Source organism: Protopterus annectens, chromosome 17.part0, assembly GCF_019279795.1.
Source record: "Protopterus annectens isolate FY-2018-M chromosome 17.part0, PAN1.0, whole genome shotgun sequence".
In the NCBI taxonomy this organism is placed as follows: domain Eukaryota; kingdom Metazoa; phylum Chordata; order Ceratodontiformes; family Protopteridae; genus Protopterus; species Protopterus annectens.
Window position 1 is genome coordinate 579,196,200 of NC_056751.1, and position 14,308 is coordinate 579,210,507.

The following is a 14,308-nucleotide window of genomic DNA, read 5'->3' on the forward strand; positions in this document are numbered from 1 at the left end:
ATTTGTCTGAGTTTAGAATTTTTTTAAGTTCTGTTGAGGGAAGTTTTAAATAGATGTTTAAATTGTCTGCAAAGGCGGTATAATTCACTTATATTTTATATAAGTATATTGAGCGGTGGAATGTTTTCTGGCTTAATTTTATCAGTAATACTTCAAGATAAATATTAAATAGGTAGTGTGAGAGCGGACAGCCCTGTCTTGTACCGTTTACAATCTGAATTGGCATGGAGTTTTTTTTTTTGTTTATATTGAGGGAAGTGGAGGCTTTAGTACAGAGGGTTGTAACCATTTTGATAAATTCATCAGGGATGGAGAAGTATTTCAAGGTTTTAAAGAGGAACTTTAAATTTACCCGATCAAAAGCTTTTTGGGCATCAACAGATAGAGCATATTTTGAGGATTTGTCATGATTTGTTATATATGTTATGACTTCAATGGTTAAAGTGTTATCCCAAACATGTCTGTTGTTCATGAAACCCAGTTGGTTATGAGATATAATATGTGGTAATATGCTTTTTAGTCTATTTGCTAAGATAGATGATAAAATCTTTACGTCAATGTTAATTAGGGCAATTGGATGGTAGTCATTTGTGCCAACGTTGTCATTTGATTCTGGTATAAAAATGGTCTTGGAATTGTTGAGATATAAATCCGATATACCAAACTGAATAATGTAATTATAAACATTAAGAAGAATGGAGGCAAGTGTTTGCTTGAAGAACTTGTAGAATTCTGACACACAGCCATCTGGGCCTGGGGCTTTACCTGGTTTCAGCTTATGGCCGAGATTTCATTCCAGGTTATAGGTGCCTTAAGTAATTTAAAGTGATTATCACTTATTTTTGGAAAATATAATTCATTTAGGAAAGAGTCCTGAAGGCCTACTGATTCAAGTGTTTGGGGACCATAAATTTCCTCATATAATTTCTGAAAAATCTGAATGATTTCCTATCAGTGAAATAGGAGCGACCCTTATGAAAAATGTGTTTTATTGTAGTAGGTGGGGGTCTGAAATTTATAATCCTAGCCAGGATTTTCAAGGGCGTTTGCGCCCAATTCAGCATACTTGTGGATAAGTCTGGATTCCATAAGTGACTACTGATTAAGGTGTAGTTCCTGAAGTTGTTTTTGAATGGTGGATATTTCTTTCTCAATGTCAGGAGAGAACTTGGTTTGGAGTTCTAATTCTAGTTTTTTTAGTTCTGTTTCTAGCACCAAAGTGCAGTATTTAGATTGTTTTTTAATTATAGAGGATTTTTGAATAAGAATACCTCTTAAAGTAGCTTTGGCAACCGCCCATTGAATATCTAGAGGTATATCAGACATTTCAAAGGAGGTAAATGTTTGTAACAGGAATTCTTGAATTTCTCTATGGAGAGTCATGTTGTTCAGGAGGTTTGGATAAAGGGACCAATTTGTCGGGATGGAATTCAGATGGATATGTTTACATATATTTAGTTGTAGGTTACTTTTGGCATGGTCAGAGATAGTTCTGGGGTCACTGCTATATATTATATCATAGGAGGCAAATAAAGTTGATATTAGAAAGAAGTCTATCCTGGACCAGGATTTATGGTAGGCAGAGAAGAATGTGTAGTTACTAATGTTGGGTATGTTCCTAAAGAGTTCAAAAGGATCAAACAAGTTAAAGACTTCCATCATATCTCTCAAAGTATTAGTAGTATTTATGGGTTGTTTATTGGTTTTACAGGTTCTCTCTAATTCCTGTCTGAGTGTAGTGTTCCAGTCCCCACTAAGGATCAGTAGATGATTGCTGAATTTTTCAATGAGCGAAAAGATTTCATATAGGAACAAAGACTGATGGTATGCAGGGACCATAAACATTTAATATAAGTATTTCTTTTTTGTAGGATGGAGTAGAGCACGTTAGGTAACACCATCTTCCATTTGGATCCCAGCCAGAGGATGTAATTGAACCTTTGAAAGATTTTTTTAACTATTATTGCTACCCCCTTTGGAGACCATGCTATCACCAGCCGTTGAAATTTGTTTTATCCATTTCTTTTGTCCATTGGGCCGTAGTCATGTGCGTTTCTTGTATAAAAGTAATTTCAAACAAAGATTATTGGATTAAGTGTAAAACTAGATTCCCTTTTTTATTATTTTGCAACCCTTTTATATTCCATGAGTCTATCAATAACATTTATCCAAGTAACTAGTGGGATGAGAGAGTCATGTTGTTATTATTAGAGTAAGAAAGGTTTACAGGGAAATGAGTTGTTATCTTAAGTAGAAATAGGCAGTAGGAGTGAAAGCAGACAGGATTGCTTCCCTTGAATGAGGAAAATTTAGGACAAAGATAAGGTAAGGTGACAGTCACCTCTCTCAGATCTCTACCCGTGCTTAACCACAATCTACAAATATCTGAAAGAAATAAGAAAACACTATTTACATAATGAACTACTTTACAAAAATTTCTCAACATTCCAAAATCCAACCTACCACACACACGTGCTTCTTGCTCTAAAGTATCAGCAATAAAAAAATAACTTTTTGGACATATAGTATACATCAGCAAATGTATTTGGTTCTGACAAAGGATTTTTCTTGACATTAGAATAGTGACTGATTGTGCCTAACCCAGTATGACCATACAGCAAAGTCACCCTACTTCACAGCAGCTATAAGACTGTAAACAGAAACAATGCATTTATCTATTTTCTGAGTCAGAGATCACAGATTAGTGCAAAGCATCATCATATCTGCAGAAACATTTTGTTTATAAAGCTTGAATAGGCTGTTATAAAGATGACACAAGGAGGAGTTTTTATGAAGCTCCTTAGAGCCAAACAGTTTCATGCTTGAGTGCTTTCTGTTACTCCGCTGTTCAGAGTGCCTTAGCAGGAAAAAGAAATAATAAGGGGATGCAACTGGGGTATTCGAAGCTAAGATATTTGCTCTATCTTAAAATTTGTAGATGTTGCTTGATTTATATTTGCCAGAAAGCATTTATCCAGGCATATACGTTGTATTCACCTCTCCAGTCAGACCTCACAACAAGCAGAACTAGGTTGTTGTTAATGCAAGGTTTGGCTGAGGTTTAAAGCAGAATGTATCTGTACACGTTTGTCAACATTGAGGACCCTTTCTGGACTTCGGATATAGAAAGCATGGGCTTTAGTATACAATAATACCCCAATTAACTGACTTTTGCAAGACCCCTTAATCCTTATGATCATATACAATATTCTGTCTGCATTTGCTGAATCTAGCAAGCATAAATTATTTTGCCGCAGATACAGTTCTATGGCCTCCTTTGTTTTCTCCTTATATATAGTGCTTCACCACAGTATTGTTACAAACTCCATCTGTAACTGACTCTGGTTAAAATAACCCGGTAGAACCTAAAATGTAATACTTGCTTTCTTGCACTGCTATATCTGTGAATGGAGGCCATGTTATACTTCCCCCATATTCCCTGTTATCATATTTAAACTGCAGCGTTCATCATGTTAATAATGTAGCGACATTGGGTTTGAGTAAAAGTGGGACAGCAATACTTTTGCGATCTTTCTAGCTTATTCATAACTTTTTATAAGCGCTTCTGACTTTATTAGAAATTTAATTAAATCAGGTAATTAGAGCCGGAATATATCCTTGTATAGATATTAGAGCTAAGCCCAGCATTGAGGCATTGGTCTCAGAAAGAAATCAAGTGCACATTCCTTAAAGAGATTAAGTGTAACAGTATAACAGATCATTTGACCACAGTGTGCTTTAAAACAATTTAAATGACATCCAAGGTTTAAACTATGGATATTTAAAATCTAGGGCTAAAAGATAAATATTAATAGACAGTAGTGGGAGTACTGACAGACTAAGTAGATGTACATATAACTAAACAGATTGGATAGTATAGCACTAAAGATAAGCTAATGAAATGTAGTTGATAATGACTTTCCTCATTTATGTACATAAAAAAGATGGTATTTTTCCTTTGTTACACAGATATTTATAAAATTGGACACTGCCCTGTGTTCAAATTAATAAGAACTGTCAAAATACTTACTACGTTGACATGGACAACACACACATGCACCCTACCCTAACTTTTGCCCTCAAATAGTACAGACCCCTGTTCTCCACTCTCCTTTCTTCTCCCTTACTGTCCATGACCTTCAACTATTTCCTAGATCTGTTTCTTCTGTTTACTTTCTGAATCATAGAAAACCTTATAATCCGTCTTTTTCTGAGTTGCTACTTGTGAAAACATGTATAGCAGAGTGAAAAATTATTTAAGCTATATGAAGTTCCCTGAATATATGACTTATATATTGTATGTTGTGTATACAATTTAGTTTAGTATACTGTAAATCACTGTAAAACTAATTAGTTTATTTATGCATTACTATATTCACTTGTATGTTTGAGTGGTAGGTAAGTCAGCAGTGTGTTAGTATACTTTCTTCTATTGTTCACTGTAACTGATCAGGCATTGATGGTTTGCAGTACCACCCCCGTCATGGAACATGGTGACCAATCTGGCACTGATGGTGATTAAATCCCACAAGGGACAACCAATGGTTGTATTGGAAATTTGAAGAACAGGAGTTATGACTACTGGAAACCCTCTTCTACTGACAAAAAGGTCTGGTCACTTCCGGTGTGATGGTCTGGCAAGTCATATCACTAGCACTCAACCTAATCACCAAATATATCTAGGCCTTAGCCGAAAGCAATAACTATGCACTGCTGCTCTGGGTGTTGGCTTTCAGCATCCAGCTGAAGACTAGTGATTCATATATACTATTTATCATGTTGTGGTTTTTGCTTAGCTCCCCAGACCTCTGTCCAGCTACTCTGGGAGTGTAAGTTTTATAGACTTGTACCTGCCACTGAGATCTGAAAGAAACTGTAGATTTTGTCAAGCTCATTGCACTTCATGCCTAATACTACCATTAGAATTCCAAACATTTTCAATGTCCCTTACCCATGACAATTTCTTACAGAACAAATCATTACCCATACACACATCACAATTCCCTGGGAATGCAGGTATAGGTTACTAGTTCCCCATAACATTTATCATGACAAGCCAGAAATATTTCCATTCTAGGCTAGAGAATCAACTTGTCTGTTGCTGTTTCGACCTTGATTGGTAGTCAAGTAGCCATAGTAAAAACATATATTTTCATACACACACCCACACACACAACCAAACATGTATGCAAACAGATGCTATAACATAACTTACAAAAAAGATCAATACATTCTGCTTTTGAGTGTATTTATCAAAACTTCTTTACAGTACCAAATGATTTCTATTTTTCTACTTCCGAGTGTATTTCAGGAATGAACCGTTCGGTTCCATACATTTTTTTATAGTTCAGTTATTTTTTGTACAGATGTCATCGGTTATTGAGCTTTTTGGACTTGCATTCACCAGAAAGGCGCTTCTCCACGTACAGGAGATAAGCAGTTATGATCCATGCGGTTGCTTTTCCAATGAGGCGCTTCTTCCTTCTCCTCAGTAGCAATCTCCTATTTTCCTTTTCAGCGAGTAGAGGGAGAAAGGCGGAAGTCTCGATTTTGCGGTGGGACTCATTTGAGTCGGGTCAGGCCTGCGCATTTGAAGAGGGAAGAGGATTCCTGTAGGACCAGTTAGCTTGTTGCACACAGAGGACACGAGGGATAGTTGAGCACACAGATTCTTGGCCTAGCGTTCGAACGTTGAGATAGGAGCCTAGATATGGCCTCAAGATACTGAATACACTCAAAGTTAAGGAAAGTGGTATTCTGTTAGGTCTAAATGTTCGAGCAGTTGATATGAACATTGAGGTTTCAGTCCATTTTGTATTGAACAGTTCCTCAAAACTTGGATGCATTAAGAGCTTAAATGCTTTTTTTCCCCTGAAAATCATGTGTTTGAATGAATTATCACTTAAAAGAAGAGGAACACATACCTAACCTTGTTTACTGTTTTTTATGAAGATGTCGGAGTTTCACCAAAAGTCTTAAGGAATGTAGCTTTTGCTTCTTGTAGGTTTTTTATAGAGTACATTACACTTTTGTACTGGAAAGATAAGGTGGCTGGATATTTAATCTGGAACTTGATGGATTTGTTTGTAAGAAATTTGCAGAAGGGTGAGAGGGACTGTCTTTCTTGTTTAATAGGGAATGGCAAGTCCCGGGCAAATGTAATTTCTGAGCCTCTCCAGATCACGAACTTCTTACATTTAGCAGCTTGTAAGATTGACTGGGCATGGGAAGCATTCAGTAGCCTTGTGTATATTTGTCTGGGCATAACCGTTGCTTGTGATTTTCTCAGTGCCCTATGGATTCTTTCAATTGAGAATGATTGTGCAAGATCTTTATTATCTAGTAAGAGACCAATAATTTCCTGTGCAATAGAGGGCAGTTGTGATTGTTCAAACTTCTGGGGAACTCCTCTGATCAGCACATTATTACGCCTTGTTCAAGCCTCCAGATCAATTATTTTTTTGCTACATTTCCTTTACAGAAGCTTCATTTGTGGAAGTATTTTTTTGAAGTTCCTGTATTTTGATTTCGTTTTCCAAGATTTTTGCAGCATTTTGGTCTATTCTAGTAATGATTTGATCCAGGTTGTTGCCAAAGAGGGTTAACTTTCATGAAAATGCTTGTATTTCAGACTGAAGTGGAGATAATGCTGCCTTTAGATCCTCAATTGTAAATGGATGTTCTCCCTTGCTTTTTTGTAGCTGCTTGGAAGCCTCAGGCTGAGATTTGGATGTTTTCTGCCTTTTGGTAGAGGTTTCCTTTTCCAGAGATGAAATTAGTGAAAGTCTGGTTTTTGAAGATTGTGCTTCCATTTGTTCCATCTTGTGCAGATTTTTATTTTTTTTTTCTCCTTTTTCTTTACGATCCTTTATTTGTTTGTGCTTTTGCAGATATCTGCAGTGCTGTCTGGCCTAGGCACATGTGGCTGTGAGTGCTATTAGCCCCTCGGATGAAGGCAGGATGTATCAGCCTTTCCAAGTCACAAATTCAGCAAAACTTTTTTAAGAGGTAAGTAGATTATATTTAGTTTTGCTTTGTAAAATCCTTTTTTTTGCCTTTTTTATGATGTGGCAGCAGATGATTCAAGTAGATTATCTGACAGTGGTAAGAGCACACAGAAGACAGTGACTAAGTCAAGACCTAGGCAAACTGTAATGTGTAAAAACACAACGCACTCCGCATACTTAGATGATTTCTTTCTGGTTTAATTTTTCTCCTTATTTAGGACTTTTTAATGCTATGTGAGGAATGGATGCCCATTCCTAAGGAAAAAATATACTTAAAACGATGCATGACATTGTTACCCCCTCAGTCTGTGACGTTTGCCAAGAGGGTTCTTCTCAACAGCCATAATGTACCCAGGATTGCCTCATTCTGTAATTCACAGGAAGATTATGGATTTTGGTGGCATATATCAACATGCATAAAAACATATTTTCACAGCCAGAACTCAAAAGACCACTGAAGCTATCCGGGAGACCTTATTTCATAAAGCTGATTTCTATTAACATCTAATATTTCATTTTTTGTACCTCTACGTGGAGAAGACTGAAGTCACTAAAGCTTGCTATTTCCATGAAAAATGCTATATTTCTTCAGTGATAAGATGTGTTTTTATTTTTTTTTTTACTTCTGTTTACCTAACAGTTAATATTGGCTGATCTCACATGCTAGTCACTTTCTTTTCTCTTTTAATTTCTCCAAGTGTGCAGTTTTCTTTTTTATTCTAAGGTAGGAATAATTCATATTCTTAAACTGGTACAGATTAGTAATTATTCATAAATTCAGGAAATCCCCTTTGCTTTGGTCTTCACCGTTTGAGAACAGTGTTTTTTTTTCTGATGTTTCCTTAGAGAACTCTGATGCATAAAGCTTTTACTGCATTCAGCACACGGATATGGTTTAGTTCCTGAGTGAATGGCTTGATGGCATTCGAGGTGTGTACGTTTTGCAAAACACTTGCTGCATTCACTGCATTTGTACAGTTTCTCTCGAGTATGTATACGATGATGGCGCATTAGAAGATTGTGATGTGTAAAACACTTACCACATTCAGCACATTCATGCAGCTTATCATCTGTATGTACAGACTGATGACTTAATAAATGTTTATGTTCTGTAAAACACTTCCCACATTCAGGGCATTTATACAGATCCTCTTCCGTATGAAGGGCTTGATGTTGTTTTAAATCACAGTTTCGCTGAAAACCTTTACTGCAAACTGAACACTTATATGGTTTCTCCCCTGTGTGAACAAGCAGGTGGCATATTAGGTTACTATGGTATGCAAAACTTTTACTGCATTCATTGCATTTAAATGATTTCTCCCTTGTGTGACCAGCTAGGTGACGTTCTAGCTGACTGCTGTCTGTAAAATACTTATCACATTCAGAGCATTTATACTGTTTATCCCCTTTGTGAAATCTCTGATGACTAATAAAGGTTTCCTTAAGTCTGAAAGTCATGTTGCATTCAGTGCATTTATATGGTTTTTCCCCAGTGTGAATCATTTGATGGGACTTTAGATGACTGCGCCGTATAAAGCATTTACCACATTCAGCACACGGATATGGTCTCTCCCCTGTGTGAGTGACCATGTGGCATATTAAGTGATTGCGACGAGTATAACACTTGTTGCATTCAGCACATTTGTAAGGTGTTTCCCCCGTGTGAATGGCTTGATGGTACATTAAGTCCTTGCGCTGCGTAAAGCATTTGTTGCAATTGTCACACTTGTATGGCTTCTCTCCTGTGTGAACAATCAGATGCCTTGCTAAATGATTTTTTTGTGTAAAACACTTGCTGCACTCAGCACATTTATATGGTTTCCCTACCGTGTGAGTCAGCTGATGACGTAATAAGGCACTGTACTGTGTAAAGCATTTATTACATTTAGCACATTTATAGGATTTCTCCTCTGAGTGAATCACTGAGTGGCTTACAAGGTGACTGTGATATGTAAAACACTGTCCGCATTCTGCACATTTAAACAATTTGTCTTCTGTATGAATTTGCTGATGTAATGTGAAATTAATCAGGTGTGTGAAACATCTGTTACATTCAGTACATCTATATGGTCGCTTTGGTGTCTCTCTGGGGTGAACTTGTTGATGATTTATGAAGTCATGCTTCCTAATGAAGCTTTTATCACATTCAGTACATTTATATGGCCCACCTTTGCCATCCTCTTCAGACAAACTCTCTTGATTCATTTCTAGGTTTTGCTTCTGTTCTAAACCATTGTTATCACGAGCATATTTATATTGTCTACCCCCAGCCCAAATTTGACGATGCCTCACTGTGCTATTTTTCCAATCTGGATACTGACGGGATTTCATCATTTTGTTACTTTGCTTGCTTCTGGCAGGCGATGACCGTTGGCTCGAAGTGCTATGGTATTCAAATTTTCTCGTGGCTAAAACAAGAAAGCAAAAAAATTACCAGTTTCTGTAAAGACCTAACTAATTTGTATTAAACTCTACTACAATTTTAAATTCAAATTTATTAAAATATAATCAATTAAATTAAAAGAGATTGATAAACATGAATAGATAAATAAAAAGCTTCAAAGCTTCAATGTAACAGAAGCAAAATGCTGAGGCAAATTAATTCCCAAATACCAAATCAAAAAAGTACGTTTTAGGGGATCTTTCAATACCAGCAAGGAGATTCTCAACCACTCTGATAACAGGTTTCAAGTGTACAGTCTCTGGAAAATGAAACACTCACCTGATGAATCAAGCTAGACTCCTGAATATCCAACAGGCCCAGGCTGGAAGCCAGCAGGACTCACTAAGTTTGGTATTGGAGAAGAAGCTCCCTCAGCAAAGGGAAACCAAAACTGAACAAGCCTATACAAGGCTAGAAAAACCAAGACAATTAATGGTAGGTAACCAAACTGATACCCAGAATATCATGATAAGAAGACACCCTGATAAATAGCCAGGATACAAAATTCTGCACCAGCTGTCAGTCTCTTAAGTTTTGCTCACAGAATAAAGTGTTTACAGACATATTCCTCACAGGAAAATATGAAGATCTGATAAGTAGCAAACACCTGGTGGTCCCTGGGTGTGGGCTGATAGTTAGCACACATAAATTTCACATATTTGACACAAATGCTAGTGTCACTATTGTATATAATATCACAGAATAAAACTGGAGCAGATGAATTATCAAAGTTCATAGATGATGAAAGGCCAGGTAGGGTCATTAGCCTAGTAAAGCCTAACCATGCTTCCCAGATGTATCTGACAAGTTTTGATACTCTAGGGTTATTATAAGGGGGTATGCACAGGCTTGGGCATGGGTGGTCAAGCACTTATGGGTGGGAGGTTGGCAAAATAGTTAAGATGTTTACCTTACAGACGCAAGGTGCAGGGTTTGAGTCTCATTTGGGGCAATTGGCTAAGCTTAAATTGGTCCATATGGGCAGTTAGCCTAGTACTACTCTGAATCTATGAACCTATACAGGCTGCCTCTGTCTAAACGAGACACAGGTGCCAGACCAGGGGGAAAATTTCAGATTATCACATTCATGGTGGTATGAGTGGCCATGGCCATCATCATGGTGATACTAAGTTTCAGCTGATTAATAACATCCAACCATGGATGCATTTCAGTTGTGAAGCAAGTCTATATAAAGCATACATAGAATCCTGGGGAAAGGAGAGGCATAGCTGAGTGTCAGCATAACAATGAAAGTTTAAACCACTCCTTAAATGAATGTCTGAGTGGTAGTAGATGCACGTTGAACCACATCAGGTCCAAAACTGAGCCTTGTGGTACCCTACATATCAAAGGGAAAACAGAAGAGGGTTAGCTGTAGACACAACCATCAGATTATGGCCAGAGAGATAGGAGATAAACCACTGCCAGACTACACTGAGATACCACATTAACGACTCAAGCAGTCGAACAGGGTCTACTCTGTCATACATTCAAGACAGATATGTAAGGAAAACCCTTGCTCTCCCACCATAAAAATATCATTAAAAACCCAAACAGGGTGATCTTCATGCTATATCTGAATGGAAAACCAGAGTGGGATGCATCATAGGTGTGGTCAGCACTCAAACATGAATCCTGCTGCACATAAGTGACCTTCACAAGGAACATATCAATGGTTTGAGATTTGTTTGTATTTACCTAGATCAGCATCTAAGTTGACCTTAAAGACTGGAGCAGAACTGGAACAAGGGTGGGCCCAAAGGGGTCACAAGCACGAGCTGCCAGACATCAGGTGACAATGGTGTCGGAGTACAGTACTGCATTTGTAAATGAATGGTAATATTCTGTTTGTACGCAAGGTAACTTACTTTAACTGTAGCAAAGTGCTTGTTAAATCAGCATCAATCAGCTTCCTTCAGTTTCGCAGGAAAATATTTTTTTATTCTTAACACTGAGTTGAGGGGTGCCAGTTTGTGGACCTAGCTATGGTTCTGGATTGGCTCAACCAAGTCTGCTATATATATTAGATGGAAAACTCCATCCCTATAATACAAAAGAATGATCTGGTAAAGGACTGGAACCAACCTCGCCAAACAAAACGGAACAAGTCTGATGGGACAATGATCTAATCCCAAGGACAAAAACTTCACAATCAAAAAACATTAAATTCATGTCAAGAGCAAAATGGTAGGCTCTAAGCAAGACCACTGGTCACCACTGCAGATGTACCAGGACCAACACTGAACTGGAGGGTCTATATTAAGAGATAGAAAAGACCAGAGCGCAAATGGCTTGAACATAAAAAATGCCGTACCTTGAAGTTGCTCTTGTGGGCTAATTATATATACCAACTCAGAGACTGCACTACAGTAAGGAAAGGACAAATTTTCCGATCTTCACTGTACCACGATTTCACAAAAAACACATCGATGAACGGCATTTCCGATGTTAAAGCCATTCCCTCTTCAGCCTGTTCAATATCATGATAGGAACCCGAACCTGATGGATGTAAGGCTTGTACGCAATGTATTGAAGAGAAAGGTCATATTCTTCATCGGAAAAGACTGTGAAGTGGCATGACAGGCCCGGCTGCTAAGCCTACGCACCATTTGGAAGAGCACTACCAGTTGATTTACCACTACCAGTGCCTTCTGTGTGGAGTCTGCATGTCCTCCCTGTGGTTGTGTGCGTTTCCTCTGGCTGCTTCGGTTTCCTTCCCACATCCCAAAGACATGCTGTAGGTGGATTGGACACACTAAATTGTTCCTAGGTGTGAGTGCGTGGGTGTGTGTGCCTTCTGTGGAAGGTTGGGCGCTGGGCTCGCAACTCGACACCGTAAAACTCCACTGCCAATCATGAGCGGACAGGTGATCCTCTGTGGCCAACCCCTAACTGGGAAAAGCCGAAAGAACAAAACCTCTTGAGTCAAGAATAAAAACTACTTCTTGGTGACCTCATTCTGACAGATGGTTACATACTAGTTCAACAGAAGCCTGTTTTCCAGCAGGTGAGTGCATTCCCTTCTATGTTCCAACCTTCATACTGTGCTTCTTAAAGCATGGAGTTCAAGACCATACCATTGCCCACATGAAACAGGATGGACCAGACTTCCACAGCTTGGGGCCAGGAACTCACAAAGGGCAGTCAAAGTTCTGTTACAGAATTCAGCTGCCTCATCAAGTCTTGATACATTTCTTTGGAATGTATTTTTCAGTTACATTTACTTCAGAAAGACTTGAATCAATATTTCCTACTGTGGTTATATATATTGCTTCAATTACAAGATATAACAAAGGAAAAAGAAGAGAAAACAAGAATTACACAGCACAGATAACACAGACGTAAGGATGCACTACTTCACACGGGGAGTGGTGGAATCCCAAAAACCCAAAATGCACTTTTAAAGACACTGGTAGAGTGTGTAGGTCAACAGAGGGGTTTAAAAACAAGTGTTGCAGATGAGATGGAAAAGAGGAATAGCATGGTTAGCAGGATATGATCTGACTGCAAAACTCAGATATAAAAGCCACAAATCTTCTGAAGCCAATATCAATGTATGCCTATATGCCACTATCCATACTCGTATGGCAACCCACATGATAGAACTCCATAAATTAATGTTGACTTCTTCCTCATTTCTGTAGTCCATCTTGTTTCATACAGACTTTCAATTTGTATGATATAAAGATCCATGATATGTTATGTGCAGAGTTCAAAGGCTATAAATATCTTACAAGCACCTTTAAGTTCTTTCAAGAGAAGACAGACATTTTTGACCTCAGATAAAACCAGGAATTTCATATTTATCACATATCAAAGATAAGGAAATCTGACCTCTGTCCAAAAGAGTTTACTATCATGTACTTGACAAACAGGTGGGAAAGTCTTCCGGTGCTAGAAAACATTCTGCAAAAGTCAGAATACTGAACACTGGCATACCTGATGCAACCACCGAACCTCGAAACTCCCTAATGCTCTGGACCCAGGAACAAGTGATACCATGGGCCCAGAAGGGGAGCAAGGTTGGACAATCAGTAAAGTCATTTTTTGACATTCTGACTTTCACGGAATGCTTTCTAGCACTGGACGACACAATCACCTGTGTGTTAAGTACACAATAGTAAACCATCCAAAAGTGATCAACTACCACTGGATGGAAGACCTACAACTCTCTGACAAGAAGAAGCAATACATCTTCTAGATAAGATTGATTTACAAGTATGTCTACTCAAAAATAGACTTCAAATACTTAACTAATTTACCACAGCTGCAAGGACTAAACTGTATAAAAACCTGACTTTTGTAAAGCTAGATTATCAGATTGTCTAACTCTAGGTGACCAATTCAAGTTACATTCCAGCTAACATAGCTGAAGTCTATCGGATACGTGTCAAAAGTTTTTTTTTTTTTTTTTGCAACAGTCTGGTTCTTTGTTACTTTAAGTGTAATTAAACTGTTTACAAACATGGCCTCATTCTGAATTCTACAATAAAAAAACAGAAATGGGTGAGCCATTCCACAGAAGTGACAGGGATGAGAGCTACGGTGCATTCCACAAATTCCAATTCATGTCTTCAGTATATTACTGCAAACTTCAGTATCTTTGCATCTTCTGTAACAGCTGAACTGCATTTCAAATAATGTGGTTCTAGTGTTTCAGTTACCTTTTTTGCAGTATCTGTCTAACTCAAAGTTAGATTCACAGAAGTTTCGTGTGTGCTTCAATTTCGTTTCATCCCATATCCCTCTAAGAAAGGTGAAGGGAGCTGTAAAGTAAATGGATCTGGTAGGAGTGGAGGAGTTCGGATTTGAGTAGACCTACATTTTGAAGTGGTCGGATGCAAGGTAGCCAGATCTG

The 14,308-nt window shown here is 38.0% G+C and overlaps 1 protein-coding gene across 1 annotated transcript in view; it reads right to left on the minus strand.

The window, feature by feature from the left end:
- Window positions 1-246: 246 nt before the first annotated feature.
- Window positions 247-14,308, minus strand: part of LOC122791464 (zinc finger protein 708-like) — a 64,139-nt gene continuing 50,077 nt past the window's right edge. The window contains exon 3 of the mRNA XM_044059209.1: window positions 247-9,415. Coding sequence (XP_043915144.1) covers window positions 7,785-9,415 — 1,631 coding nt within the window. The 3' untranslated portion in view covers window positions 247-7,784. The remainder of the gene's footprint in view (window positions 9,416-14,308) is intronic.